The following is a 14,600-nucleotide window of genomic DNA, read 5'->3' on the forward strand; positions in this document are numbered from 1 at the left end:
TCAATGAATATCCCTATATCCCCTAATTTTCCCAATATTAACCTTAGCATAGAGTTGTAAACATGGAAGTATAAGGGAGCTTGCCTCTATGGTTATAAGGATGTACCTAATAAGCCCTGCATCTACCCTTCACCCCGCAGCTTCAAATTGATCTCTAATAGCTATGTTTTTAGGTTCATGCTCTAAAAAGGCTTTTTAGTTATGTACATCTTCGACGCTCAACCGACTTCAAAATAAACCGTTAATCTATAGAGCAGTGGCGGAGGGGGGGGCGGCCCGCCCCGGGCCGCCGGTCCTGGGGGCCCCCCGAATGCCTCCATGTTCCCTTGGTCAAATCCTAAACAAGGCTTTAAGGCACCAGGACACTGTAAAAAAAAATTGTTGACTTTTTTTATTGAATTTTTTGAAAGATGCGCTTGTTAAGAATGCTCTCACAAAATATTTTAAAGAAATTCGAAAAATTGACGGAGATAGATCATTTTATGTGAAACCGTTTGAAACAGTTTGTATGTTGCATTATCATTCAGCAGAACTTTGAATGCGTTTTTCCTAGGGGCCCCTACCCGATGTTGGGCCCCGAGGCAGTTGCCTATACTTCCTTACGCATAATACGGCCCTGGCCATAGTGACTGAATTTTCAAACAGTTCTTAAACCATTTGAAAATCCAGTGTCTATGACACCGTGTAGGGGGAATTTCGATATCTTAAAAATAGAAAAAATGGCAGACCAGCGAATCTTATTTTTATTTTTTTATGGAAAATTTTCTTAATAATAATATAAGGGGCCATTTATAAAACAATCCTTACGTAGTGTCATAGTCGGGGCCCCTAGGCAATGCTCGTCTCTGGGCTTCTTTACCCTAGGAGCCCCTAGCCGATGCGTGGCCCATAGGTAGTGGCTGACACCGCCTAATCATTAGGCCCTATTGGACAATACGGCCCTGCCAAGACCGGATTAAACATGGTGGGGGCCCCTAGGCAATGCTCGTCTCGGGGCCCCTTTACCCTAGGGGCACCCTACCCGATGCGGGGCCCCTAGGCAGTTGCCTACACTGCTGACGCATAATAGGGCCCTGGCCATAGTGACTGGATTTTAAAACTTGGTGCATGCAAATCGGATTTTTTTTTTGCGGATCGATTCGTATTTTATTTTCCTCGTCCATATAAATATTTAAATTTTGCTTGCCAGATTTAAACTAAATAAACAAACACTTATACATACAAATGTGAACTGAATGTGATAAGTTTGGCCAAACGACGAGCTAAAGCAGTTCGTGAAACCGAAAGATAAAGGTCATACCCAAGTTTCGTAAAAAATATGTTTCAAGATTCGCTCCTACTATATAAAACTGTTTTTGCTTTTTTAATGTCGAAGTTACGAACACGATTTCTCCAAATGTATCTCATCAAATTGGCCATATTTCGGTCGCTGTTCCCTCGCGGATGCTTGTAAATTGGCCAAAAGCGCTCCAGTGAGGGAATATATATATATATATATATTATTATATATATAAGACGCTAATAACTTTGATTCTATATCATCAGTATAAAAGTAGCATTCAAATTTCACTGGGATTTTTCCCTTTTATTCCGGTTTTACATAAGTTTTAATTTAATAATTAGTAAAGAATTACGAACGTATTATCAATTAATCATTTGCAAATGCATTCAGAGTCGTTTGATGATAATTTTATTGCAGTAAATTCAAATCTTCCGGTGGAAAATGAACTTCAAGCTACATCACGACTTTCTAGCCAATCACCCCTCTACCCCCTCGATGATCCAACCTTGTTAAATACATTTTCTACGAACATTTGAGGCCCCCAGGATGCCTCCAGGTTTAGTTTTTGTCCATTGCGGGAATTGGAAAAAAAGTATGTTCAAAAGTACCCCGCACTATCACGCTTTTATTTAATCTGATGGCATCACTTGTGGCTTGTAGCATTTTTCGTCTATGGAATTCGTTCGTTGAAATTTGAATTTGTTGTTTTCCGTTTTCCCTCCGTTTGTGACATGTCAACGGTGTGTTAGTTTTGGTGAATTTGTTCGGATTAAATGTTAAATTTAAAAAATGTATATCAAATCGGTAGTTTTAGACGGTTTCAAATCCTATGGCCACAGGGTAGAGGTTAATGGATTTGACAGAGAGTTCAACGCCATAACAGGATTGAATGGTACCGGCAAATCGAACATATTGGATTCTATTTGTTTTGTTTTAGGAATAACAAACCTGTCGCATGTGAGTAAATATTACCTCTTTTGATATATTTAAAGACAACCTTCTAGGGCGATGTATACAGATTTCATTTCTGCTTCATATATGTTTATAAGTTGTGCAGTTTGGATTTGTTTGACTTCATTGATGAATGTGAACTGAGATAGGGTTTTACCACCTCCTCATAACGATATTATGCAACCATATTAATCGTTATGAGTGGGAGTAATTGGTCAGTTTGTTTTATTTTTAGTCTGGTCATCACTTCACTACATTTATTTTTAGATTTTTGCAATTGTAAACGATATATTTTTACCATAATTTAGGTTAGGGCTACGACCCTTCAAGATCTTGTGTACAAAGGCGGCCAAGCAGGTATTACAAAGGCGACGGTCAGTGTGACATTCGACAACAAAAACAAAGCTCAGTGTCCAATAGGATATGAGAACTATGATGAAATCACCATTACGAGACAGGTAAGCGATGGATTTTGTTTAACATCTACTCTCCGTAGACCAAAATACTGAACTGAAATTCATTTCAAACGAATCTCAACATAAATCAAATAAAATAAGAATGTTTCGCCTCAGAATTTGCCGATAAGTGCTGATAGATGATTGAAAATTTCTATGCCGTTTTTTGGACTTTCTCAAAATGATACTCTCTCAATGCATATGTGTTTGTAAATACAATCTTCTTTTGCTATATTTATCTACTTTTTTATTTATTTTGTCTCCTGTAGTCTAAAAATACAAAGCAACTTTATAAACTGAGATGAGTTTATGCCGTCGTTAAAAATGTCTCATATTATTTAAATCAAAATGTTTTCTTTTGCAGGTCGTTATGGGCGGGAAAAACAAATACCTGATCAATGGGATCAACGTGCAGAACAAGCGAGTGGCCGATCTGTTTTGCTCCGTCCAACTCAATGTCAACAATCCCCACTTCCTCATCATGCAGGGACGCATCACCAAAGTCCTCAGCATGAGGCCCCCGGAAGTAAGAAAAAGATAATATGTATACATATGCTGAATTTTTCATAAATTGTACAGAAACTCTAAAAATATCAAAGCTTAATGAACCTTAAACTTTGTAGCCACAGTAAGTAACATTGATGGACAAATAAAAGCACTGCAATTATTTCTGCGGTAACTTATGGTGCACCCTAATTCTTTTTCAGATTTTATCCATGGTGGAAGAAGCTGCAGGAACCAGGATGTATGAAGCCAAGAAGCAGGCCGCCCAAAAAACCATAGAAAAGAAGGATGCCAAGTTAAAAGAGTTAAACGATGTAAGAAATAATTTCACTTCTTTTCTGTCCATTATTGGATATAAATGTCCTTTAGCTTTTCTGTCCATTGTTGGATATAAGTGTCCTTAGCTATTATTAAATTAAAATGATCTATTATTCATCTGGCATTATTATTGCATTAGATAATTTCTTTGGAGATCTTCCTCTATTTGGTCTAACGGTCGCCAGCTAATTTTTTGCACCATCCACAGAGTAAGTAAGATACAGAGCTGCCCATAAAGGCGAGGGGAAGAAACCAACTTGTGCGGAGCGGGACATGTCCCTTTCAGTGATTTGTCAATGAATTAATCCAACAGTCTACAGGCAGCTTGCATTGTTGTATCACTATTTAAAATCTGCTTAAAATAAGCAATCCTTTCGGCTCGAATTCCTCGCTGTGTAATAACCGTAACTGCGAATCCCAAATCGGGCGAAAAATGCTAGCTTGTTTCCAAAATCAAATAATTTGTTTATTTGTTTGTATTCAGTTTGACACTTTTAATAATGTTTATAGGCTTTCTAATTGCGTACGTAGTAATATGAGAGAAAGGAATAATGTTAATTTTCCTTTTGTTTTGTTATAGATAATAGCGGAAGAGATTGCTCCCAAAATACAAAAGCTTCAAGAAGAAAGAACTCAGTTCCAGGAATACCAAAAGGTTTCAAGAGAACTTGAAAACCTCACGCGGCTTTACATAGCTTGGAAGTAAGTTTCTCAATCATCCTGTATTTTATGTGCTACTCCAACAGAATTCAGGTCTAAACTAAAAACTTAACTTTTTAAGCTGTCATACCCTTAACCTTTTCTATGCGTCATAAATTTGTATCACTTCGTTCACACGCGGGGCTATTTATCATCAATCTAATTTATGACTTCAATAATCACGCATGGATTTTAAAATTTGTTTTAAAAAATACGTCGCTTATGTCTTGAATTATCTTTTCAAGTATAAATAAACAATCCGAACATCAATGGGACTTGATAAAAATTCGAAGTATATATTCGTAATGTAACTGATACGGTATACCCGGGCGGCCATGTTAATATTTCAAGGATAACGATACACATGCTTATAAACATACCGGAGTAGAGCTCTTCAACTGTGGTGCAATGTAAGTGGTTGATTTATGGGTGCGATGTCGCGTTTGACTGGATACATGAAATATTGACACCCTTAAAAAGGTTCATATAATAAAAAATAACTACACTTAAATTTACAAAAATAATGAAATAATTTTTCTCTTATTATGTCACCGTAAATATGTATCACTTAGGTAAGTTTTTAGATTCTCACGGCCAAAAGCAGCGGACAGCGTTGCAGTGTCCATCATCAGGGCAGATCCGGTAGATCCGAAGATGTGACCGAAACGTCGGCTAAAGAAGGAGTTAGCGCAACACGGCATAACACCCCAAAAAAAAACAACAAAAATGTATCACTTAATATATTTTTTTATCGTGATAAATTTTGAAACAGTTCTCAACGCATAACGGCACATTGCACTCTAAGCACATAAATTTAGTAAGTTTTCTGACTTTGGGCTTCAGTGTTGAAGTGGCACAGACACGACACCTTCGACGAGGGTTTGTGTTTTTTGCTGAAGGGGGAACTTTAATGGGCATGTGTTTGGAAACAATTTTCGATGATAAACGCATCGGGTAATCTCTTGATGTTGTGGGACGTAAAATACTTGGCAAAGTTTTGTGATATTTCTCTAGTAATTGCTCAATCACAGCCATTTGGAAATCAGCCAAACTGACTTTTTTTGATGTTACAGTTTGGTATATTATGTGAGCATTTAATAAATACAAATCAATTATATGAAATGCAACTTTCCTGTACCATTTGAGTGACTTCCTCATACAACTTAAGTTGCTTAGCATCATATCAGCTTTGTCTACTAGACCCATGTTCTTGTTATAGTCTAGAACACATTGTGGTTTTAAAATGGGCTCTCCTGTCGATCTATTTATTTTCCCGATGGTCCAACAGAACAATTGAGGATCTTCCTCCGCTAATCCTCTCAAGAAAGAATTTGGCGCTCCCAACACGTTTCTACTTAAAATCCATGGCTGCACCCACCATCTTCGAAGTGTTCTTTGATTTTTTTTAGTCAATTCTTCTATCAAATGTTCACAAATCAAATGAATTCCAACGTGCATAATTTTGTTCGACGACATTGTATTATATTCATAGGAAAGGAACAGGTGAACGTTCATTTCTATATATCATTCTGTATGTGCCTTGTGATCGCGGAATGAAACAAAAATGAATATTCACTCGATTTTACATTCACCTGAGTGAACCGTCTGATACCTGCTTTAGTGATACTTTCTTAAAGCCTCGGCATGAGTTATTAATTAAAATTTGTAGTTAAATGTCTTAAAGGATCAGACAGTGGAAAGTGTAACAAACCAATATGTGAATTATTTCTCAGATAGTATAAACCAAATGTTGCACAAATGTGTACTAAATTATTTTTTTTTATCTTCAGATATGTAAGCGCCGTAGAGAATACAGCGAATGCAACGAAAAAAGTGGACGATGTTAAAACTTCAATCAAAATCAAACATAGTACTATTGCAAATAATCAAAAGGAAAATGCTGAGATGGATAAGATGATTGCAGAAATGAATAAAAAGTTGGATGAGGTAAGGGCTTGGACTGATTTCAAAATTATCATTTTATGAACATCGCATCTGCATATTCATCTCTTCAGAACTTTATTTTTTTGTTTTAGATATTTTTGCCATTCATTCCGATATATATAATCAATTCCAGCCTTGAGCACTTGGAATTTTTTAACCATTTGGTTTGGCCACATTTGGCCAGAGGACGCTCATGTGTGTTTGCAAATTGGCCAAAATGTGCCCTAAAATGCTCAGTGGTTAAACAAATAAGTATAAAAACCATGAAACTTGTTTACAATGCACTAATTCGATCATCCATTTCCTAAGGAATAATTTGTTGGGGCGGAACATACAATAATTACACAAAACCCTTGGAAATTGTATAAAAATCAATTATGTATAATACATAAACTCAAATTTGACCCCTCCAAACAATTTTTCCAAGAAAGTGATATTTTAGACGTAAGATAAACCTATAGCATTCAATGTCTAAAAATTTATTTACATGCGTCCAAACAATTTGACAAAAAATTCAAACTGTTCTAGCCAAGGGACATGGCACTTGTGCATATGCAGTAACCCATTGCAAAACCAGATTAGTCCAAAGGCATATTAATTTTATTGTCCCTTAAATGTACAATTCACTACTTACAATCTTTGAAGAGACCATTTTGCGTCAAAACATTGTAAAAAATATATCAAATTACTGCTAAAATTTACTAGATATATTTTTCTATGATATATGTAGTATTTACTCGTAGGCAGAATTTAACCTTTTTTTTATATGTACATATCTAAATTTCATTTCGCTTATAACTCCGTTTTATACAATTTTTCTTAAGAAAACTAAGATTTTGTGTGATACTTTTTATGTGTAATCTTAAAATCTTTAAGATAATTATTATATATTTTAAACACATAATGTTAAAAATTATTATAATACCCAAGCATTTTACATTTTTTTATATTTCCTTGTATTTTTATATATTTTCGTTTTCTTAACCTGTATTTTACAACTATTCCAATGTAACAAAAATTTTCAATAAAAAAAAAAAAAAAATATCAATATGATAATACCGCTCAAAAGTCCCAACTTCCCGAAGCCAGTGGGTCTACAAAATCCCTAATTAGAGTATGTTGTGAGGCTGAAGGGGGTGGGGAAGGAAAGAAGATATGTGAAAGACAAAGGTTTGGAAAGTATCTGACAATTCAGTTCTGGCCACAAAACACTGCTAGTGAGATTTCAAGTTTGTTTTTTTTGTTATTTAAAAAAAATATTTTTGCTTTTATCTCATTGTTGTTTAATTTTATTTCTACTTTTATTACATTTATGTACATCATTGTATAATTTTTTAATAATATGTTCTTATTTGTATTATGTTGCCACCATGATACGGGCATTTGCCTAGTTTGGGGTATTTAAAAAAATAACGTAACATTTTAGTTCTGCATGGTGGTTTTTCACCAGGGTGCTACCAAGAGTATATACCACTCGGTGGTTGAAAATGTGTTTGATGTTTATAATTTAGTTGTTAAATAATGCCTTTTCCAGGAAACGGGAGGGGAGCTGCAGACCATCGAGAAGGACTTGCAGGTGAAGGAGGCAAGGGAGGCAGAACTGTCCGCACAGAGCAAATCCACCAACGAGGGTCTCAAAACACACCGGAGCAAGCAGAGGTTGCTGCAGAGCAGTATCGCTGATGATGAGAAGGCCCTGAAGACCAAACAGGAACAGTTGGATACGGTAATAATTTTATTTCCATGTTTGTACAAACTTTTATATAATTTTTGCACAAAAGGTCTCAACTGCCCGAAGCAGGTGGGGCCATGTTATCTCCAATAGGGTTTCAATGTCCCCAATATCTTCATAGGCTGAAGGGAGTGGGGAGAGGGTGGAGAAGGGGAAGAGGAAGAATTGAAGTACCTGGCTATTCACATCTGTTCAGCAAGTGTGGCTAATACCATTTCAAGTAATGTTTAGATTCTGATTGGAAGCCGTACACTAGGGAGCTACTGAAAGTATTTACCACTCTGAAATCACTAAAATCACTGAATTCTAATACCAGCGTAATTTTGAACTCAAAATCAGTCGAAACAAGAATGTTATAATGATTTGTTAATGTCGAAATGTAATCATCGTCATATTTTTCTTGAATGCAGTCTGCTTCAATTCTAGTACCGATTTTCCAATCCTTGAATCATAGTTTCGGTAACCTAACTGAATCAGATCATATTATTTTTAGTCCTGTTTCACTGGCCACACTAAACTACTAAACGACTAAACACACTAAAGTGGCAGTTATCTTTAAGGTTTTTGTTTACATCTACAGATGGAGAGTACTTTCGGAGGTCTCCGAGAAGCCATGACCGAGGATATGGAGACTCTGTCCGCTGTCCAGGAGCGCTTCCAAGCTGTCAGTTCCGGGTTGCAGGTCACTGAAGGCGGACAGTCTTCACTGCAAGATCAGCTAATGGGTGAGACCATTTTTTTATATGAACATATTTTCAAAATCCAATCATTATAGTAAAAATATGTGTGCAGGATTTCCACGGTTTGTCGTGGTCTGTGACTGTAAGCTGAAGAATACATTCTGTTGGGTATTGTGCTGACTTGTCTGCCGCTGTTAATGTCAATGATTCCGATGAATGAAGAAATGACAACTCGTTGAATAATGCAATGTGTATTAATTTGTGGACTGAATAATTTAAATGAATTAACAAGACGACTTTGGTGAGTTATGAGAAACGGGTTAACGTCTTTTATAGTGTGAAACACAGACATAGGAATTAATAGACGAGAAGATAATGGCGAGGGGTAAAATCAACTGTTGAAGAACGAAGGGAGTAAGGCTGACTGTGATTCGTCAATAAATCAATCTGACAGTAAATAGGCATCTCGCATTATAATATCACCATTTACTTCTTAAAAGTAAAATCTGCTTTTGAATGAATAGACATTTTTACATGGGAGCGCAAATTACTCGCCACGTTATGAACAAATTTGCGAAGTCCAAATTCGGCAAAAAAATTCGGTACTATTTTCAGAGTTGAATATTTCGTTTAAGTATTTAGTTAAGACACTTTTATAAATGTTCATAATTTATTTCCCAGCAACCAACCAGCTTTGTGTTTCGCGTCCAGACGTTTCTCGGTGTGATAGTATATGTTTCTAAAACTGATCTATATTATACGATGTGAATATGCTTAAAATAAAGTAAAATAATACTTATATATGGAATGTAATACGACAATTGGGTTTATTCTCTTTTTCACATCTATTTTTACAAGTTTTCATAGTACAAGTCAACATTTTGCCGTGTTATTTCGTAAAATGAACCGATGATGCCTCGACCATAGTTCTCACAAGAATGATGACGTCACGTTTTCAAATTTCACTTGAGGCCATACGCGAGCACAGCCGGCTCCATTGGAACCGGTATGGGGAGTGGGGATAATACGCTTTTAATCACTTAGGGCAGGTCTACTAATATTCATATGTCTATGGTGTGAAATCATTTTCTCCTCTAATGTGGCTGATAAGATGGATGAAATGACCAACATTACCACCGCGGGCACTCACAAATACACACTTTGAATTCTGCTTTATATCTAAAGTCTGCTAATTAAAGTTAGGAAAGTGTGTAAGGTTTTCAATGAAAAAGTTCTTAACTGTAAACTTTTTAAGTTATATATGAGATAAATTCTGAAATTTTAAATAAAAGGTTCGAAAATGCCTTCTCTGGTTTTCAAACTGCTTATTTTGTCATTGGAAATATTATAAATTTTCCTATCTTCCCATGTAGAATTATTTAGAATATTTGTTGTTATTTGTTCCAGCTGCCAAGCAAATGGCTTCTGAGGCTTCCACACAAGTCAGCCAGTGTATGATGGAAAAGATGCACTTTGAGAACCGGCTGAAGGTGATGCAGAAGGACGTGGCCACTACCAGTCTGCAGTACAAAAAGGACCAGGCTAACATATCCTCCATGGAGAAGGATGTCGCCAAGTTACAGGTTACAAATTTAATGCTACATCTTTCTGCTGAATCAATTTTCATATTTATCAAAGCTCCAACCATTTATTCTTATTTATTTCCGTTTCTTGAGGTTCAGTATTTGTACAATTTCGCTATTATTTTTTTTCTTATCAATTTCCGCTTAAACTTGTGACACTGCAGTATGTAACAGAGATGTTATGTTGCTACTAAATCTGTCTTGAAGATTCTTCGCCCATGAGTTTTGCCTTTTGCCAATACTGCTTTAGCTGCATATCTTTCTCTGCATTTGCTGAAGTGTTTTGTATACCTGTATTTCCCATTATAAATATGTTCAAAGTACATACCACAGTTTGGGTTTAATCTAAATCAGTGTCGGCCAAACTGTGTTCCGCGAAGGAAGACATTTTATAATTTGAAATTTGAAATAATTTCTATTAATTTAAAATGTCTTCTTTCAATATGATTTTCTTCACAAGAATGATTGGTGGCTGGAAGTAATGTTTCTTAATGATCTTTTTGAGAAATTAAACATTTTATATTTACGCCTACGAAGAGCGAATGAAAGTATTATTACAATTACAGGAAAATTAAAATCAAGTTAGAACTGTGGACCAGAAAAGTTAAAACTCACAGCAAGATTGCTTACCGGTTGTAGACGCTTCCTCAAAAATATTTAAAATTTTGCCAACGGTACTCACCTGACACTAACAGAGGAGGAAAAATTAATGGATTTAAACAACGACTCAGTGCACAAAGCCTCATTTTCTGAGCTAGAGTTGTCAACATTTTGGATATCGCTCTGGAGTTAATACCCTCGATTGGCTAAAACAGCAATTAAATCTCTCTTGCCATTTGGATCGTCGAACGAATTTGGTTTTTCATCACTTGTGGAAATGAAATCCATAAAACGAGAGACGTTACAGAAGAAGTTAGTTTTTGAAGAGTTATGTGTTCGTTCATCTAATTTAGAGCAGCTTTTTGACAGAATTCTTTCTAAAAATCAATTGCACCCTTCTTACTAATAAAATTATTACCACCTATGTATATTTGATAAAATAATATTCATGTTAATAAAGTACATTTACTTTTTAAAGGCATTTATATTTGGTGTGCCGCAGAACATATCCCATTTGCAAGTTTGACACAAAGTAAAAAACTTTCGGCCGACACTGCTCTAGATGGAAGCACATTTTTAGCTTTTCTTCAATATTAAAATTAGTGACTTTTCGTTCTTAAGTTAAAAGAAATAGAAAAATAACTCCCATATGTTATTTTGATGTTATCCGTTCAGGCCTCTGGCATATTGTTATATTTTTCTGTTATATTTCTTAAAGATGTTCTCAGCAAGTCAGAGAATCTGTTTGTATCTCCGCTTCTCAACAAAATTCAAATAAATTTATTTATTTATTCAAACGCCATACAATGGCTTTTACAATACAGTGATAATCGAATTACAAGCGTACAGTAGTAAACAGGATATTAATAGCAATGAATTACTAGCGTACAGTAGTAAACAGGATATTAATAGCAATAAATTAAAGAACTATTAATGTGTAAACAAAAACACTATTGCAAGTGATGCAATAGTGTTTTTTAATGGGAGATGTATTAAACTATTTAATGTATCTGAAAACTAAAAACTGTTTTTGTAAGGTGATAAAAAGCACTTCCAAATTTTATTATTAAGAATGCACATATAATTTTTGAAATGTTAAAATTTTGGAATCAAACAAAAAAGTTTTAAAAAATATCTCACCTAATGTTTTTTTTTATGTCTGCAATGAATTTAATTTACCTCACTTATTCGTCCTTTCATATAAAAATAATTAATGAAAAATTAAAAAAGTTTAATAAATATTTCTTAAATTGCAGTTGGAATGTTTGGTATCGTAGAGGTGTACATTTGAATTATTCTGTGGTTAACTTGTATATTTGTTTTCTCTTTCTAACATCATTTAGTTAATATTTCTAACTATGAATGTAAAGGAGACGAGGATTTCTATGAGACTGAACTGTTTCGAAAAATTAACCAATTGACTTTACGGATAATAGTTGTTTGTTCCTAAAATGAACAAATCTTGAGGGGTTAGTAATTGCTCATTATGACAGCTTGAATGGAAATCAAAAAAAACATTCCTGAAGCTTGTCGAAATTAAGATAACAACAAGTCTAATGTCGCCAACCCAGTGAACTCCGCACATCATCGTATCGGCAAGGGTTTCTTGAATTCGATGTAGAATCATAATAATACAACAATACATATAATACAACAATACCAAGTGTCACAGTGAACACATATTTTTTTTGCTCCACAAAATTTAACAGTAAACATTAATCTAAGGACTCTATGAAGTGATTTTTATTACGAAAACTCAACTAAAATCTAAACTTAAACAGTGTAATAATAGTTGCAGCTGCCTAACTGGTAACTCTTTATTTATAACTTAATATCTCAAATCTCAACTGTCACCAGAGCGCATTAGGCACACAAACAAACGCCATACAGAAGGAAGTACTACTGACATACACATTCAGAGTATCGAAGTGTGCAAGTGAATAGCCCATCTAACTTGTCACAGACAACTCAAGTGCAGGGTTGTCACCGCATATTATATAAAATAAAATTAAAATAATTTTACAAATTCTAACTTGCAAGATGAGTGCCACAGATGCTCTTTCTTATATCAATAAAGCGAAAGAAGAAATTAGTGCTCTACACAGTAACATAACGGATCCCGCTTTAAAACTAACTAAAGATCAGATGACCAAACTACTCAATAAACTGTCCAACCTCTCTGGCACTATGTTGGATGTAGGTGTAAAAGTTGGAATTCTCGAGGGACAGGTCAAGTCGTACGAGCACATGGTCTCTTCAAAATTGATAGATTCATACTCATCACAAGAATCCACAAACTCATCAACTGTATCAATGTGTGAAGCTGCCGATGAGCTCGAAGAGAGGAAAAAACGGTCAAAAAACATAATTATTTTTAACTTCCCTGAAAGCTCAGCCAGTTCCCATATAGAAAAAAATACTGATGATACAACGAGAATCTTAACCACACTAACAACTCTTAACTCATCCATCACCCGAGCCAACATAACAACTTTTCGTCTGGGAATCACAAAACCTGACAAACCTCGACCTCTTAAAGTCATCCTTGACAGTTCCATCCAAGCCATAGACATACTGAAGAAAAAGAACAACATAACCGAATACCCCGGTATTAAAATTTATTCAGACCAAACCCCAGCTCAAAGAAACTATCTCACCAAGCTACGTTTAACACTAGACCAAAGAACCAAAGACGGTGAGATTGGACTCACAATAAAATACAAAAATAATAAACCTGTTATTGTAAATAGTAACCCAAAAAACTAAAACCTATCATGGCTTACTATCAGAATATCAGAGGCTGCCGCACAAAACTTAATGAGCTAAGATCATCGATTCCAATCCATCCCTTTCATATATATTTCCTGACTGAAACTTGGTTGGATCCGTCCTTTAACATAGAAGAACTAGGCTTCACTTCACACAACACCTACCGCTTAGATAGAAGTACCGCCACCAGCACCAAATCAAGAGGAGGAGGTGTATTAATATCAATCACCAAATCTATAACTTCATCCAGGCTAAAATGCAAACACAAAAATATAGAACAAAATTTCCTACTACTCAAGACGAACCTAGGAAAAATCATTCTTGGATGTGTTTATATTCCTCCCGGATCAATTACACAAATTTACGTAAACCACATTGAAGATGTAGAGGCCCTCAAGCTCAAATATCCGGAAGCTAGAATGCTGCTAATCGGCGACTACAATACTCCCAATATAGACTGGATTACCCATAGTGATAACTCAACAACTCATTTTAATACATCTGCTAATGCTCGTGAAATTATAAATATGTCAAATTTCCTAGGTCTTAAACAAATTAATAACGTATACAATTCTAATCACCACTTACTAGATCTTGCATTTAGTAGCGATCCTTCAGTAGAATTATGTAAATCCATAGACCCCCTTCTTCCCGAAGATTCCCACCATCCTCCCTTAAACATCACCATTACTAACAACTTCCTAAACATTTACTCTAATAGTGTTCCTAAATATTCATACAATTTTGCAAGGGCAAATTATCCACTGATAACAAAATACTTAGAAAGTACAGACTGGTCCTTTTTAGACAAAAACACAAATGTTAACCAAAATCTTGAATCTTTTTACTCCATCATCAACACGGCTATTGAAAAATATGTTCCCTTAATTCAATTCAAACCATCAAAGTTCCCCAAATGGTTTAATAATGACTTAAAACACTTAATAATTAACAAAAAAATCTGGCACAAAAATTTCAAAGAGAGCAACTCTATCTCAGACTACAAAATATTTCATAAATATAGAACTGACTGTAAAAAGCTCTCCAAAAAATTATATCAAACATACATACTCAACACAGAAA

The 14,600-nt window shown here is 35.1% G+C and overlaps 1 protein-coding gene across 1 annotated transcript in view; it reads left to right on the forward strand.

The window, feature by feature from the left end:
* The first annotated feature begins 1,999 nt into the window (after positions 1 to 1,999).
* The window catches only part of SMC2 (structural maintenance of chromosomes 2), a 29,954-nt gene continuing 17,353 nt past the window's right edge, over positions 2,000 to 14,600 (forward strand). Inside the window, exons 1-9 of the mRNA XM_089638747.1 lie at positions 2,000 to 2,239; positions 2,542 to 2,691; positions 3,053 to 3,214; positions 3,396 to 3,506; positions 4,091 to 4,212; positions 6,000 to 6,156; positions 7,688 to 7,879; positions 8,466 to 8,610; positions 9,973 to 10,148. Coding sequence (XP_089494873.1) covers positions 2,072 to 2,239; positions 2,542 to 2,691; positions 3,053 to 3,214; positions 3,396 to 3,506; positions 4,091 to 4,212; positions 6,000 to 6,156; positions 7,688 to 7,879; positions 8,466 to 8,610; positions 9,973 to 10,148 — 1,383 coding nt within the window. The 5' untranslated portion in view covers positions 2,000 to 2,071. The remainder of the gene's footprint in view (positions 2,240 to 2,541; positions 2,692 to 3,052; positions 3,215 to 3,395; positions 3,507 to 4,090; positions 4,213 to 5,999; positions 6,157 to 7,687; positions 7,880 to 8,465; positions 8,611 to 9,972; positions 10,149 to 14,600) is intronic.

The sequence above is a fragment of the Hesperophylax consimilis genome, chromosome 13 (genome assembly GCF_061612785.1).
Source record: "Hesperophylax consimilis isolate HC1 chromosome 13, BYU_Hcon_1.0, whole genome shotgun sequence".
Classification (NCBI taxonomy): domain Eukaryota; kingdom Metazoa; phylum Arthropoda; class Insecta; order Trichoptera; family Limnephilidae; genus Hesperophylax; species Hesperophylax consimilis.